Source organism: Panthera onca, chromosome B4 (genome assembly GCF_046562875.1).
Source record: "Panthera onca isolate mPanOnc1 chromosome B4, mPanOnc1 haplotype 2, whole genome shotgun sequence".
Lineage (NCBI taxonomy): Eukaryota > Metazoa > Chordata > Mammalia > Carnivora > Felidae > Panthera > Panthera onca.
This window is the reverse complement of record NC_138345.1, coordinates 53,667,084-53,681,590: the sequence shown is the minus strand read 5'-3', so window position 1 is coordinate 53,681,590 and position 14,507 is coordinate 53,667,084. Positions and strand designations below refer to the sequence as shown.

At 36.3% G+C, this 14,507-nt stretch overlaps 2 protein-coding genes across 5 annotated transcripts in view; both read right to left on the bottom strand.

Annotated features, from left to right (window-relative positions):
- PDE3A (phosphodiesterase 3A) overlaps positions 1–14,507 on the bottom strand; it is a 316,135-nt gene that overhangs the window by 9,953 nt on the left and 291,675 nt on the right. For all 4 annotated transcript variants that reach the window (XM_060658211.3, XM_060658212.3, XM_078450049.2 and 1 more), the window contains 6 exons: positions 13,525–13,636; positions 6,891–7,004; positions 6,559–6,758; positions 4,721–4,924; positions 3,363–3,518; positions 935–1,193 (listed from right to left, as the gene is read on the bottom strand). In XM_060658211.3, coding sequence (XP_060514194.2) covers positions 935–1,193; positions 3,363–3,518; positions 4,721–4,924; positions 6,559–6,758; positions 6,891–7,004; positions 13,525–13,636 — 1,045 coding nt within the window. The remainder of the gene's footprint in view (positions 1–934; positions 1,194–3,362; positions 3,519–4,720; positions 4,925–6,558; positions 6,759–6,890; positions 7,005–13,524; positions 13,637–14,507) is intronic.
- SLCO1B3 (solute carrier organic anion transporter family member 1B3) overlaps positions 1–14,507 on the bottom strand; it is a 207,528-nt gene that overhangs the window by 187,405 nt on the left and 5,616 nt on the right. The window lies entirely within an intron of this gene.

Genomic DNA, 14,507 nt, shown 5'->3' with positions numbered 1-14,507 from the left:
ACTTACTCAGAGTAAAAGCCAAACTCCATACTGTGACCTACAGCGCCCCACCTTCAAACCCTACATCATTTGGCTCCCCACTGCCTCTCTCCTGCTACCCCCTCAGCCCCTTTCCTGTCTTAGCCACCCCACCTCTCCTGATGCTCCTTGAACACCCAGCCAACGCCGACCTCAGGACGTTTACATGGTTTGCTTCTTCTCTTCTTGGAACACTTTTTCCACCTGAACTGCCATGGATCTTCCTTCACTTCTTTCAGTCTTTTTTTTCTTTTTTATGTCTTTCTTCTTTAGATCATCTGTGGGTACCTTATCTAAAATTTTAACTTTTCTCTGCAGTATTTCATATCCCCCCCTTTTTTTTTTTAATCGAGCATTTATCAGTACCTGACTTATTAAAGACTTACTGACTTGTCCTGCTTAGTGTCTACCAACTCCACTGGAAAGAAAAGTCTAAATGGGCAAGGATTTATATTTTGTCTGATTTGTTCATGGCTCTATCTTCAGTACGTGGAAGAATGCCTGGCACAGTGTTGATGCTTAATAACTACCTCTTACCACTTCACATGGCTTTCCTTGAACTAGGCCAACAAAAGTCTATTGTTGCTCTATATAGTATGTGAAATTCCTTTCATCTCTAAATCATTAAGATACTACGAAGAACAGGCTTCAACCACTTGATTTCTTTTTGCTTCATAACAGAGAATGTATCCTTGTATGAACATGGTATTATAATAGATTCCACAGTCTATAATTACTATTATTATGATATTAGGGAAGGGAAGTTATCCACAATCCAATGCAGATGATATGTGGACACAAACTATGTAGTTCATGAGAAGCATAAATTCATCCAAACCTATGTAAAAACAAAAAACAAAAAACAAAACAACAATCCTAGGAAAAACACACTAGAAATAGATTTTATAAAACTTACTTGGAGCTTCATTATTTTCACAGGTTTCCTCTTCATTTGGTGCTTCCTCCTCCTCCTCCTCTTCTTCTGGGTCATCAGTATCTCCTGACTCATCACTGTCTTCCACCCATTTCCCTGGCATTAGTCCTGCTGAATCATAGGAGTTGCACAGAGGACCCACAATGTGAGAGATGAAGGATTCCTGAAGATTGGCCAACTGAGGAGCAGAACGGTCCATGAAGGGGCTTATTGGTAACCCAAGGCTGGCCTCTTCATCACCCTGGAAATAGGAATTTAGCATGAATAGTCAACCAGAAAGATAAATGACATGGAAAATTTAAAATACTAGTAAAGTCAACATTCACTTGGCATCTAAAATTTGCAATTATGTAAGAACCCAGACATTCATGTGTGAACTCCCTCTTTTGCTTGACTGCTAAAAGATTCTACTCAAATTACTAAGATCCCTGTAGAAATGTTTTGTTGCTATTTATCACTTTTGTGATCTTGAGATTTTGGCTTTTGATTAAGGGGAAATAGAAGAAATGGTCTAATGTCTCAGTAGATGGTACTTCTTATTACACATGATTCCTCTTTAAATGAGAATATAAATGCACTTTAAAATGCAATGCTGGGAATAATTATCCAACAAATACATGATCTATCATGTTTTCTTTTTTTTTTTCTTTTGCCTTAGCTGCCAGAAATCTTAGTATAGTTTATTGCTCAATTAAAGGTGCTATCTTATCCCAGCTTTTGGTTGAATTATATCTTCTGTGATTATATGGTTTCTGAAAGTCTTATTTGGCAATATGTTTATCAGTACTATTGTGTGTTTTTATTTTGAACTGCTTCAAATCTTTCTGGAAAAAAAACAGATTGTAAACTAGTAGTCATCTAGCAAAATTAATGAAGGAAATATACTTAAATACCAACAATGGTTATACCTATGTAGAATGATGATAAATTATCCTTTTTACTTTTCTTTATTTCAATATTTGGGGATTGATTATGAATTAATCTCATTTCTAGAAAAGTATCTAGAAAGTATAAACCTTTTATTCTATATATGAATCCTGTCTACAAAACCTTATAAACCCATAAAATTCTTTCTAATCCCTCTTTAAATATGTCCAGCGATAGCAGGCAATTTATTACTTATTTCTGGATTTCTTCATAATACAAATTTTTTTCTCTCATTGTCTTGAAATCAATCTCACTATACCTTCTATAGACTGGTTATATCCACACCATTTTTAGGGAAGGAAAAAGAAATCTCATGTTTCTTAAAAATCACATCTTGGGGTACCTGGGTGGCTCAGTAGGTTGAGTGTCCAACTTTGGCTCAGGTCATGATCTCACAGCTCGTGAGTTTGAGCCCCACGTCAGGCTCTGGTGCTGATGGCGCAGAGCCTGGAGCCTGCTTCAGATTCTGTGTCTCCCTCTCTCTCTGCCCCTAACCCACTCGCATTCTGTCTCTGTCTCTCTCAAAAATAAATAGACATTAAAAAAAAATCAGGTCTGTGTTAAGCAATAATTTATCTTCTTTAATCTCCACAATGTATGATCACTTAACACTAAATTTGTATGTCAGCCTTTTAACTATCTGAAGACAGTTATTACATCACCTCCATTTTCTCCCGTGGTAATGATCTTCACTTTTTTCATGTCTTTTTATGTCACTGATCCCTGTCCTTTACCCATGATCTACTGCCTCCACATTCCTCTTAAGAGAGTAAATCACAGTACTCAAAACACAGTTTCAGATATAATTAAATCAGCATAGGATAATATGGGGAAGATCACCTCATGTTTATGTGTTTGGTAGGTTTTTTGTTAGTGTGTTTATTTTCACATTATCATGTCAAATAAAATGCCTATTTTTAAAGCTTTTTTGTATGCTGCTGTTATTGATCACTAAAAGTAAATGAACTTGGGAGTGCCTGGGTGGCTCAGTTGGTTAAGTGTCTGACTCTTGATTCCAGTCAGGTCATAATCTCATGGTTCATGAGACCGAGCCCTGTGTCAGGCTCTGTGCTGACATCGCAGAGCCTGCTTGGGGTTCTCTCTCTCCTTGACTTTCTCTGCCTCTCCCCGCCCTCTCTCTCTGCCCCCCAACTCCTGCTCTTTCTCTCTCAAAATAAACATTAAAAAGTAAATGAACTTAACCTGATATACATTCACCCATATAAACTACCTTATAATCAGTTTATAAAAAAAAACAATATGTCAATGGTGTTCCTAATGTCTCACTAAGTCATTTCATTATCTCAGTATCTTCTCCTTCCCCTCCCACACTCCCACAATCCTTGCAAATTGTGTATGTAGTCAGCGCATTTTCTGACGTATGACTATGAAAGAGATTGATCACATTTTACAGCTTTTGGAAGCTTTTCTGAATTTATGAGCAGCCTAAGTAGGAATTAAGATAAACAGTTAAGTTAGTTACCTGTTCATAAAATTCGTTGACAATACCCTCTGTCCACTGGAGATGGAGCTCTTTACATTTAGCTGGCCCATTGATATCAGCCAACTTTATACACATTTGACAAACCAGTAGACGATCATTTTCATTGGTCCAATCTATTCCAACATCATCATTAACCTGTTTGAGGGGCAAAGTTAAAATGTGTTTTGCCTCAATGAAAGCAAAAGTTGAACAGATAAACAATATTTATTATCTTCCTAACATGTAGAGATCAGAATACCAAGAAATGAAGAACTTCGTAGTTATTTAAAATAACATTATTGGCTTGCATAACAGTAAAATAGCTTATCGGAAAACTAAAATAAGAAATGATGGACAAAATAATTATTAATTATTGAAGTGAAAATAATGCTACTTAAAATTAGCATAGGGGCGTCTGGGTGGCTCAGTCGGTTAAGCGTCCGACTTTGGCTCAGGTCATGATCTTGCAGTCTGTGAGTTCGAGCCCCGCGTGGGGCTCTGTGCTGACCACTCAGAGCCTGGAGCCTGTTTCAGATTCTGTGTCTCTCTCTCTCTCTCTGACCCTCCCCCATTCATGCTCTGTCTCTCTCTGTCTCTGTCTCAAAAAAAAAATAAATAAATAAACGTTAAAAAAATAATTTAAAAATTTAGCATATATATGTAAAGAGGCTGTAAATTAAAGTGGATAAATAAATAAATAAAAAGAGACGCCTGAGTGGCTCAGTCGGTTGAGCATCTGAATCTTGATTTTGGCTCAAGTCATGATCCCAGGGTTGTGGGATTGAGCCCTGTGTTGGGCTCCATGTTGAGCGTGGAGCTGCTGAAGATTGTCTTTATTTCCCCCTTTGCCTCTCTCCCCTGCTCATGCTCTCTAAATAAACAAATAAATAAAATTAGCATATATTACCAATTACCAGTAAATAAATATAGCTACAAACGGTAAGAAATTTTCTTAAGTTAAATTTTGGTGTTTATGTTTGAAGTATGAAATTTTGTTTTGAGGTTTTGACCTTTTCTACAGTCAGATAATTTATGTTAATATGCTACAGAGGTGAGAGTAAATTAAATCAAACAAAAACCCAATGACACTGAGATTTTTATTTCTCTGCAGCACAAAATGTATGTATGTGTACACACACACACACACACACACACACACATATAAACAGCACCTCAACTTCTCAGGTTTCTAGATTAGGACCAATGTCTATATATCTGTTTCTGGTTAATCATTTTATTGCATTTTATTTTCACATTTGACATATAAAAGGTGAAAGCAATGAATTTTGTTCCACACTTTGATTCCATGACATCTTTCAATATGGTCATAAAATGAAGACTGGTACAAATCTACTTACCTTGGCATTAAATTTGGCTACGAAATCAAAGTGTTTCTTCAGGTCAGTGGCCAAAATTGCTTCAATGACGAGGAAACGAAAATGCTTAAATTCCACATGGTCAAGATTAACTAAGAAGTTGTACTCTGGACGGGACATGAAAAGATTCCATGCAGCAGCTGCATGATGGTTCTCCAAAACTGAACGATCATTATAGAGCACCGCCTAAGCAAATAAGTAAGAGACTGAAGAGTTCAACTTTTAAATTAAAAAAAAATAATAATAATACATGAGTATGCAAAGCTTTCGGAATTTTCTTTTTTCACAGAACACAGAAATTTAATCTTGTGACTGTTGGTTATTAAGAATTATATATTGTAATTACATTGATTGATGGTTACTTTTCTTGGTTAAATTTCCTTTTTTGTAAGATGAAGTTCATTTCCTTGAACTTTATTCTAAACTCTTGCAAATGAGGGGCTTAGAGTTAGCTTTTATAAGATTTCTTTGCACAAGAATTTAACTATTTAAAACAATCCAAATACACTAAAATCCCTAGGAGGTAACTCAGTTACTTTCTGCATCTAGAGTAAGAATTACCTTTTCTTAAACACATATAACTAATACATAGGAATGGAATCCCTGAAAAGCTCATAATTTAAAACATTCTCACCTCACAAGCAGCCATTGAAAACATCATCCTTAAAGTAGTAATTGAAGGTATATAATAAATATCTGCTTGGAATTCTCTAATAATGCTCAAGGACATTGCAAAAGAGAAGGAAGTTGCCTAAAAACTGCTTGAAGGTTAGTGTGGCAGATAGATGACAATACAGGGTTAAAAGGCATAAGGATAAAAAGGAGAGCCTGAGCACATGAAAATTTACATTGAACTAAGTAAAAATGCATACATGTGTAGGAAAATATGCATGACAAATGGTGCTGGCAAAATGATTTGCCCATCTTTAGGGAAAATAATTCTGGGGTAAGAAGGACATGCTGGAATAAGTTTAAAATAAGTAGGGAAAAAATATCAGGATACTTTTTTAACATATAGATTAGAGGAAAATCTAGTCTAGTCTATATGACAGGTGGAAATAGGGGTTGGGTAAAGGACAAAAGTCAAACAAGAAAAAAACAAAAAATGTATGAGACCAGATTGTCTTCTAGATCCTCTAGAAAGAAAAACAGGATCTCAGAATACTTAGTAACATGGATCCAGCTAATTAAATGAAGGAGAAACTTACTGAGTTTAATTGTATAAATGGAGATGCTGAGATACTCAGTGATTAATTTTTGACTTAACTTTAAATATATATGAAAATGAACTTCTTTAAAGTTATTGTTTTTGGAATACTATGTTCAGATAAAAAAAATTCCTTCAAATGAATGAAATAAGTTGATGTTTAAATCCTAATCAATAGAAATGTCATAAGAATCATGGTTGTTATAATGAATATATCTCAAATGAATAGGATTTATATACAAATAAGCCCCATATTCTTAAAAGTCCAAGAAAGGCTGGGTTCTCTAATCTTTCCAAAAAAGAGACTTTAGTATAGGTTTGATTTTCTTTGTTGAGAAGGTTCATTAATATGAATTCAACTAGCTTTTCTTCTTAAGAAAACTGAGAAGGGAGTCCCATGGGTAATAAAGTTGCATGCCTGCCATTAATATCTTGGAACAAACATGATATATTTTCAAAATTAGCTTGGTCTGTAAGATTTTTTTCCTAGGGCTAAATATAGCTTGGCTCATATTCATTTGGTCCCTATTATAAGTCAAATTTATAAAATAAATTTCCTTTGGAAAAATCTCTAAATTGAATTATCTCTTGTAATCAAAATTGAAAGATTTACCTGAGGAGCACTAGTTGCAACCAGGAAAGCATTAGTCCTTCCTGGGTGATCATAATCATGCATGGCTGCAGCTACATACAGGGCCATTAACTCTAAGGCAGGGATATTTCCAGACAGACATCCGTATTTATCATCAGGCACATTATACATTTTTGAGAATACGTATCCCATATGTCCATGTGTAAACCCACTGTCAGAATCTGAGAAGAGAAAATGAAAGTAACAGAAAGTTTTAAAAGGTATTAAAGCGATACCATTTGTCTTGACTTCCTTTTTTAAAGAAATACTTTTCCCCCTAGTTACAAAGAAACACAGATATACTTAACACGTACCTGAATCACTTGCTGATCCGTGATCATTAATCACAGTTGAGTGGCCTGGAATAGGTTGTGTAGTAAGATACCAAACAGCATGTAAGACGTCAGTGGCATGGATTCTGTTATGATCTTTAACCAATGCAAAGGGAACAGTCATTAATTTGTGAACTTGGGGTCCAAGGACTAAGAGTGCCATCTACTGGATAAACATTTTAGTCTTAACATTTTAATACCCCAGCAAAAACATTCAAGGACAAATACTCTTTGATTACTCTTCCATTACTCCAAAATATCCATAGTGACAAGAAAAGAAAAAAAAAAAAAGCACACACAACATTCATTATTCATGCAGATGTCTGAAGTGGAAAAATCTGTGTGCAGAGTCTACCAGAAACCTAACATATAAAGAAAACTCACTATGTGAAACCCCTGTAATGTTTACCTTTATATGTATTTCCATGCTCCTATAAGATTATGCAGAGGACCAAAATAAAAGAAAGACCCGTGACATACTTCAAATAGGTCAGATCAATGGCCTATATCACCCAATATCTCATCTCTGATAAATAGCATGCAAATATATTCTGTGAATAAAACATAGTACTATTCTTTTGTATCAAACTTAAAACACTGGTTAAAAATTACTAACATATCTTTTATATGTAGATTAAATCCACAAAGCAAAAATCAAGAACAAGAATCAATGATGTTCATTTTGGGAATACAGCTCTAGGACATACCTACAGAGAAAAATAAAAGCCTCTTTGTACATTAATGTAGGGAGTTGAGTCATTGACCATAGAGCAAAATCTATGGGAAAACAACATCCTCTAGTTAACAATGTCATTATCACAGGAAGGGGGTCTATTCTATGTGTGCACCTCAGCTTCTACTGAACTGTGACAAAAGGCCCGGTGTGCTCTTGGCTCACCTTCTTTTTCTGGTGCAATTCTTCCAAATTTTTCTCTTGTCTACTGGCCCTTCATAGTATTTCATTGAGTGCTATGCCTTACCCTAAGTCTACTAACTTTACATACTTTATTTCCAATGGCCAACGATCATACAGTCTCCTCCAATATAGATTATATCTCTGAATAATACTCAACAGATGAAGAGAAAAGAGAGAAAAAAAAGAATAATAATGGGACTTGGAGAGAAACATCTGGTCCCTGTTCAGGGAAGAAAGAAAAAACTGACACTGTGTTGGTGGGCACACAGAGGGAATGTGTGGAGATAGTGCCTATTCTCCTACATTTCTGGTGACTCTTAAGAGTCAGTCTTTATGTGAGGACATGTAGCTAGATCTTACGTAAACACCCCAGCAATTCAGTCTTGTGAGGACTTGAGAAGATGTGTTCAGAAGAGCTTTGAGAAACAGATAACCCAGGCTCCAAAGGAGGAAAAGAGGAAAACCTGTGCCCTTTGCCATTGCCAGATATTATCTAGTGCCCTAAAGAACAACTGTATTGAAACTGGAGTCTGTATCTCTGCACATGGACTATCTCAAGTCATCCAAGGCCATTTTATATTTTACATCCACACCTGTGCCATGTACAAAATTGATCACACTAAACGTTTCTGGATTTAGGTGAGATCTGATTTTGTCTCTTTTCTGATAGTATTACGTGGGTTACCTTAAGTGAGTTAAAATTCTCAGTATCATTTCCTAATCTTAAAAGTATAGACATATTAAATAATGGTGCCTTATTATAGCACAATGGTACAATTGTGAGAATTACAGAAGACGTATTTTTAAACTCCTGACACATAGTAAGCTTGCAGTTAATATAAATATAAGTCACATAAAATAAATTATTGCTGTTGGAACAAGATGGTACAGATCACCAATTTTCTTCCAAAATCCATCCTGGATTTGTTAAACACTGAAGACCTAAAAATAACAGCTATGCTAAACCCTTCGGGGACAGAGAAGGCAGGGATGTTCCGGTAGAGGAAGAAACTGCCCAGGCTGCCACTGTTAGGGGATATATCAGGAGAGAGCTTCTAAGTTCTTTTCTCCCCCTTTGTAGCAAGCTGGGAAAATGACTGTGTGCAAGTAGTTCCCAGTCCTCTTCCAAGTCACAGAAACCTGTGTATGCACCCAGCATCATGAAGGGAGGATGGGGGCAATATCAGGCAGATATCAGGGGGCAGTATCTGGTGTTGGCAGAGTCTGTTTGGGGTGACAGACAACATCAAGTACAGATAAACCTGTGGAGTTACTGCCTCCTGCCCTATTCGCCACCCCAAGGCCCAGGGCCAGAAGGCTTCACAGGTAATTTCTGTGAATTTTCAATGAATAATCTTAACTAAATAATTTGGTACTGAAAATATAAAAAAGGAGGGAAGCTGCCCGACTCATTTTATGAGGCTAGAATAATCTTGATTTAAAAATTAGGTAAAGAGGGGCGCCTGGGTGGCTCAGTCGGTTAAGCGGCCGACTTTGGCTCAGGTCATGATCTCGCGGTCCGTGAGTTTGAGCCCCGCGTCGGGCTCTGTGCTGACCGCTCAGAGCCTGGAGCCCGTTTCAGATTCTGTGTCTCCCTCTTTTTGACCCTCCCCTGTTCATGCTCTGTCTCTCTCTGTCTCAAAAAAATAAATAAACGTTAAAAAAAATTTAAAAAAAAATTAGGTAAAGACAGTATATGGAAATAAATACCCCCTTTGCTTTTGAATATAGGTTCAGAAATACTTAAAACAATAGCTAACCAAACCTAACTCCTTAAAAAAAATATTTCCAGTTATGCATGTGTAGATCCAGAAGAATAACACTGTCACTGTCACCATATGCAGGATGGAAAATCACCTGCCTTCTAAGCAGTCAATAACATGTTTATTAAATAAACATTTACTTAGCATGTATTATGTGCAAGTATTGTGTCAAGTGCTAATATTGCTGCTGTTCTCGCCATCAGCTTTCTGATGACCAACTCAGGAGCAAAGGCACCCAGGAAATAAGCCAGCTAGGTCCACATAGGGGATTTTGTAGGACACACAAACATGCTTAAATATTCCTCTTCTTGTAGGCAACTCAGAGGGATAAGTAACAGTATCAGAGCTATCATTACTATCATCCTTCTTCCTTCATCTCTGCATTTTGGACAAACCTCCAACCCCCTCGGTGGTTCCCCCTCCCATCTGGTAAGCCCCTCTGCCTCTCTGACAACACATAAACGCACATGCACACACACTAACACATAATAGGCCCTACCTCATACCCAAAGCCTGTCCATCTCCCTCTTCTGTCTTGATACACTTGTTTTCTCAACTTTCTCCTGATCCCTCAAGCACAGAGTTGAAGCAAACTGGCGTGGAGGGTTGGAGTTATACGTAAAATTCATACATTTTTAGACCTATAGATTTTCAATTTAAAATTCTGTCTATGTGCCGATGGAAAAGTGTTAAAAGAAGAAAAGTGACAATGTAAATTTTTTCCCCTTTGGAATATAGCAAATACTGTAATATTTCTGCCTTTCCAGCTTATGCTGCATCACCTCAGGATCTACTTTTGAATTGGTGGGCACATGACATACAGCTCAGCTGAACTGAACTGAACACAGATTGAGCAATATTATTCTCTTACTGCCATTAAATAGTACCTGATCACAGGTATTTCTGAGACATCGTACCCATTTCTCCAACTTCAGTAACAAGAATGAGAGGTGTTAGGTAACATATATTTTAGAGATGAAATTCTCCGAAAAAAGAAAAAGCACTCTCAAAAGTAACTTTGAATTTACTAATGAATATCACCTGATGATTTATCTTCTTTACCTGCCAGTATGCCCAATTGAAAAGGACTGTGAACAATATTAAACATTATCTCTCTGCGCAATTGAATATAAACTATACCTTAATCTATCCAAATCTTTACTGAGCAAGTATATATTTGGTATCATATTTCTGTCAGTGAGTTGCGTACACCTATACCTTGTCATATCTACCTAGCTACCCATGTCTATTTTATTTTTTTTAAAGTTTAGTGTGTGTGTATATGTGTGTGTGTGTGTGTGTGAGAGAGAGAGAGAGAGAGAGAGAGAGAGAGAGAGAGAGAGAGAGAGAGAGAGAACGAGAACTGGGGGGGGGGGGGACCAGCAGGGGAGGGGCAGAGAGAGAGGGAGACAGAGGATCCAAAGCAGGCTCCACGCTGACAATGGAGAGCCCGATGCAGGGCTCGAACCCACAAACTGTGAGATCATGACCTGAACCGAAGTCAGGATACTTAACCGACTGAGCCACCAGTCGCCCCTATTTTTAAATCTAGATTCTTCAAATTTTAATAAGGGTTTTGGGTACAAATTTAAAATATTTTTGGGTACCTGGGTGGCTTAGTCAGTTGAGCATCCAACTCTTGATTTAGGGTCATGATCCAAGGATTGGGGGATCAAGCCCTGTGTGGGGCTCTCCGTTGTCAGTGTGGGAGCCTGCTTGAGATTCTGTCCGCTCCTCTCCCCTCTCATGCTCTCAATCAATCAATCAATCAATCAATAAATGCTTTCACATTTTCCCGCTTCTTTTAAAAATTATTAAGGGTGTACTTAGAAGTCTAATTACAATTTAGTTTCTATTATTTTAGGTGACTGTCATATTAAAGTTAATCTAACCCATTTTAGTTACTCTTGAGTTTTTTCATTTAGGTATGGGTTTATTTAGATAGAGCTATTAGAAACATAGTTCTCCAGGAATATGTATTAAAGTTAAGGACACATAAAACAAATTTTTATGTAGCATAATTATAATTAATAGTAAACAAAGCTTTTAATAAATATCTATATTAGTTGAAATTTACAACACAACCACATGCAAAGAATTACTATTGAAAAGTGATCACCAATCAAGCTAAAACTTTCCTGTGAGAAGATATCAGTGAATTCCCTTTATGGACAGTGTCTGGGACTCCTAATAGAATAGGCAGGTTTATAATAAACAAATTCTTTTCATATGGAATGAAGAACCCACTCTTTCAGGGAAAAAATCCATTCACTTGTAAAATAAAAAACTATAAGCATGAATAATAAAATTTAGACTCTGGAAACTTCTTTATACACTTAAATACTAGTCAACTCTCCCTATGATTTAATGACACACTGCCCAGAGAAACGTTAGTAGTTATTATATCAATTTGTACTCCATGGACTTGGCTATCACTGATTATGTTACTAAAATATATTTGGAAATACAGCAATTTGTAAATTTTGTCTGGTGACTAGCTGTTGAAAAATCAGTAACACTTATGTCAATCACTGGCATCCAACCAGGGGGAGCCCTGGGAAAATGGTATTAAGAAAGCAAGGCTTATCTTGAGATCCTTTCAACTACCGCTTTTTCATATTTTTCTCTCAATTTCCATGGCCCTATTGGCCAGACCTTCCCAAGGGGACCAGTGTTCTTAAGTTCCTCTTTCCTCTATACCCATTGTCCTGTTTTGCCTGCATTTGGGTCCCATATTCTCCAACAAATCTCATTGTGGATCCAATTCTCCATTCTCTTTTCCTATTACATGCCATTAGCTGTGCATTTTTGTTCCAATCAGATGGCATTTTGAAAAACAATATGTTAATAATGGATCACTAGTTTAATGTATTAGTTTAATGTCTGGAAATACCTGTACTTTATCTGTCTGCATAGAATTTTTATTTAACTTCAGCTCTTTGCAACTAGAAAAAGACATGGGATTCTAAAGTCTAAGGTGTATAAAAGAAAATTTAAAACTTAAAACTTAGAACATGATTTGAACAACACGTTTCTAAGACATGCCTCAACCAATATATGATGTCTATTTCTCTTGTTGTATGCCATTTATTTTCTAAAAGTACCATGTGATTTCTGCACATTTTCACAATTTCTATGACTGGATTTTTGGACATTTTCTTCCATACCATATATTTTGTAGTATTTAGGATGATGTTCAGATGAAACCTGCAATGCTCCATATTGGAAATTTAACATCTTCCCTCTGTTCTATTTTGCATTATTATAAATCACAAACTATCCTCATAATATTTAAAGTTCACAAACATGAACACTTGGTTCACAAAATCTTCCTTTGGTCTTCACATTTGTCTGATTTTAAAGGCTTCTAATAATTTCTTTGCAACCACTTAGGAGTGCCTCTTGTGTATTTTATTAATTATACCATCACCCACCTGTCCCTCAACACCCAGGCAGGTTTTTGTTATATTCAAGAACATCAGGAGTTAATGTTTTAACTCTGCAGATGCCAGAACAAAAGTTGAACTCACCCAATAAAAGGAGTACATAATAAAATGAGCAATAAAGTTAACATTTAATTACTTGTGGGGCACACACTTAATTGTCTTACTAGGTGAAGGCACTATTATAACTCCTTTAGAATTATTACCTCATTTTACCCTCATAACAATCCTACAAAGCAGATATTATGATCCCCATTTTACAGATTGAGAAATGAGGCATGCAGAGGTTAAGTAAGACCCATGGTCTTCCACAGCTGATAAATGTAGGGGCTGGGATTCTGAAACAGGATATTATCTCCTAGTCACTATAGCATGCGGCCACACACTGTGTTTACCATGGGGAATTCTCTGCTAGCTGCTAACAATTCAATATCCCACTACCCACAGCAAATTTGACAGATTTTAAAGTATTATTTCACAAATAACATACTTACAAGGAATTTCCCTGTAACCAATCTCCAAAGCATGAAAATAATTCATAAATTCCCTAACTGGAATTTTGAAAGCTTCAAAGAGGCCCATGTCTTCAAAAAGTCTGTATGATACCTATAAACAGAAGCACAAGCTTTATAAAACATCAAATAATTCATAGCTAGTAGAGACACCTATTGGGAATAATAAGTCAAGTAACTATTGAGGAACTCTGTGTGTCTAGCCCTTGCAGTCCCTGACCACAAGGGGTATTTAATCTGTTTTTAAAGGTGGGGATATGCAACCAAGAAAACAACCAACTCAAACAACAGTATATGCACTGCAGAAACATATCAAGGCAATCAATTTTGTGTGATATCAACTACTAGGCAACACTACTTCCTAAATTGCTGCCTGCAAAGTGCATAACATAAACACTAACAAATGAGAAAAGGCTTTAATTTGACTATTTTTTATTGAAAAAGAAATTCCAGAGGATAAAGGATTCATAGCTGTACCTTAGAGAAGGGGAAAGAATTATGAGAGAGAAAAAGGGTTACCTTGACTAAATGTATAGAGAAACCAATTTATTCTACTGTAGTATAAATACCATCTAAATTATCTTTTCCTCACATGTCTTCTCTTTCTCCTCCAAATATCTATTCTCCTTTCAGTTGCATTCACATCTCTGGCGACTCAAAGTCAGTGAATACCTTTGCATGTAATTGGCATATTTGACAGGCAAATGATGGAGAAAAAAATGATAAAGGCACAGGAGGTAATGGGGAGAGAAATGGTTATTCACATGGCAGAATGGAGGACAGCACCATTTCAAGTGGCCTTACTTCGTACCAAAAGGTACAGAGTTGGTTATAACTCAGGAGACTTTATGAAAGAATTATTCATCATTTTTATTATCTGCATCTCTTCTTAAAATTGTCTTGAAATATTTCTTCCAAAGCTTTGATATATTGTTTCATAAATTTCTATCTTTTGTCATTTGACT